The 1,353-nt window shown below is 50.8% G+C and overlaps 1 protein-coding gene across 1 annotated transcript in view; it reads left to right on the top strand.

Moving 5' to 3' along the window:
• Positions 1-1,353, top strand: part of LOC119593628 (fibronectin type III domain-containing protein 1-like) — a 14,041-nt gene extending 12,688 nt beyond the window's left edge. Inside the window, exon 7 of the mRNA XM_037942581.1 lies at positions 1,329-1,353. Coding sequence (XP_037798509.1) covers positions 1,329-1,353 — 25 coding nt within the window. The remainder of the gene's footprint in view (positions 1-1,328) is intronic.

Here is a 1,353-nt window from a genome sequence, read left to right as displayed (position 1 = left end):
GAGGAGATAGGCAGGAAAGAGAGAAGACGAGATTGGGAGGGAGAGAGAGTTAAGACGATCGAGGAGAGAGAGGAGAGTCGCATAGAGAGTAGGGATGAGAGACGAGAGAGGAGCGAGAGAGTGTGAGAGGAGAGGATCGAGGAGAGTTGAGAGAGGAGAGAGGGATGGGAAGGGGGGGGACTGAGAGAGGAGAGGGTGATGGAGAGACGATGAGAGGGAAGGGAGAGGTAAAGAAGCGAACGACTTGCGATGGGAGAGAGGAGAGAGAGGAGGAGAGGCTGAGGCAGACGAGAACGAGAAGACTGATTTTTGAAAGAGAGGGGAAGTTACGGGAGATGAGGAGAGGGAGAGAGGAGGGAGAGGAGGAGTGAGGGAGAAGCAGAGAGGGAGGGAGAGGGATGAGGGGGAGGAGGACAGAAGAGGAGGACGAAAGAGGGGAGGGGGAGAGAGAGGGAGAGGAGAGGAGAGAGGGAGGTGAGAGGATCAGCTTGGAGAGTAGCAATGTAGTGCGAGAGACGAGAGAGGAGGGAGCTCGGTCGTAAGAACCGCATGGCCGGCGTCCCGGGCAGATGGCGACGATGGGGAGAAGAGCGAGACAGGAGAAGAGAGAGTATGCGAGGAGAGGAAGGGAAAGATGGAGACGGAGGGAGTGGGACGAGGAGGAGAGGGGGAGAGCGGAGAGATAGGAGAGGACGGAAGAGAGACGAGAGACAGATGGAAGCCAGGAGAATATGGAGGAGGAGGGAAAAAGACGGTCGCGAAAGGGGAGCGGATCGGTCTAGGCCAAATGAAGGATCGAGGATCGAAGTGGTGTATATCAAGGAAATGTTGCATAAGCCTGTGAGTACTACCAGTAGCCGTTGTTATATATGTTTGTGTGTTCCTGGCTGTTGTCACTGTGGAATCCCCTCTGTGTCTCATTTGTATTTGTTATTGTTCGTGCCTCTTACAATTTCCTTTTACCACAGTACCGTTGTTACTTCGTTCTCTGCTTCAGGGTGCTCGCTTATGTTTTTATGCACACCGTTTCTCGCCCTTTCACTTCTCGTTGCATGCATTGTTATTATGTCGACTCATCCCTGTTATGTGTGACCTATCTCGTCCTCATATCCACCTCTCTGCCTTTTAGATCCGTCAGTGCCTTGCTTGCTCCTCATTTCCTCATTTTTCTCCCTCACAATCTTCAATTATTTGTTCAAACCCAGTTGTCGTGCGACACTGCCCTTATACTACGCTTCTCTCTCCTCTGTCTTCCTTATCTTCCTTTCAATCTATACTTTTATTCTGGTCTGCTGCCCTCAGTATATGCACATATTACTCTATTACAGTATTCTCCCTATAATTATATTCTAA

Source organism: Penaeus monodon, chromosome 32 (genome assembly GCF_015228065.2).
Source record: "Penaeus monodon isolate SGIC_2016 chromosome 32, NSTDA_Pmon_1, whole genome shotgun sequence".
Taxonomy (NCBI): Eukaryota; Metazoa; Arthropoda; class Malacostraca; order Decapoda; family Penaeidae; genus Penaeus; species Penaeus monodon.
This window is presented reverse-complemented; position numbering and strand designations above follow the sequence as displayed.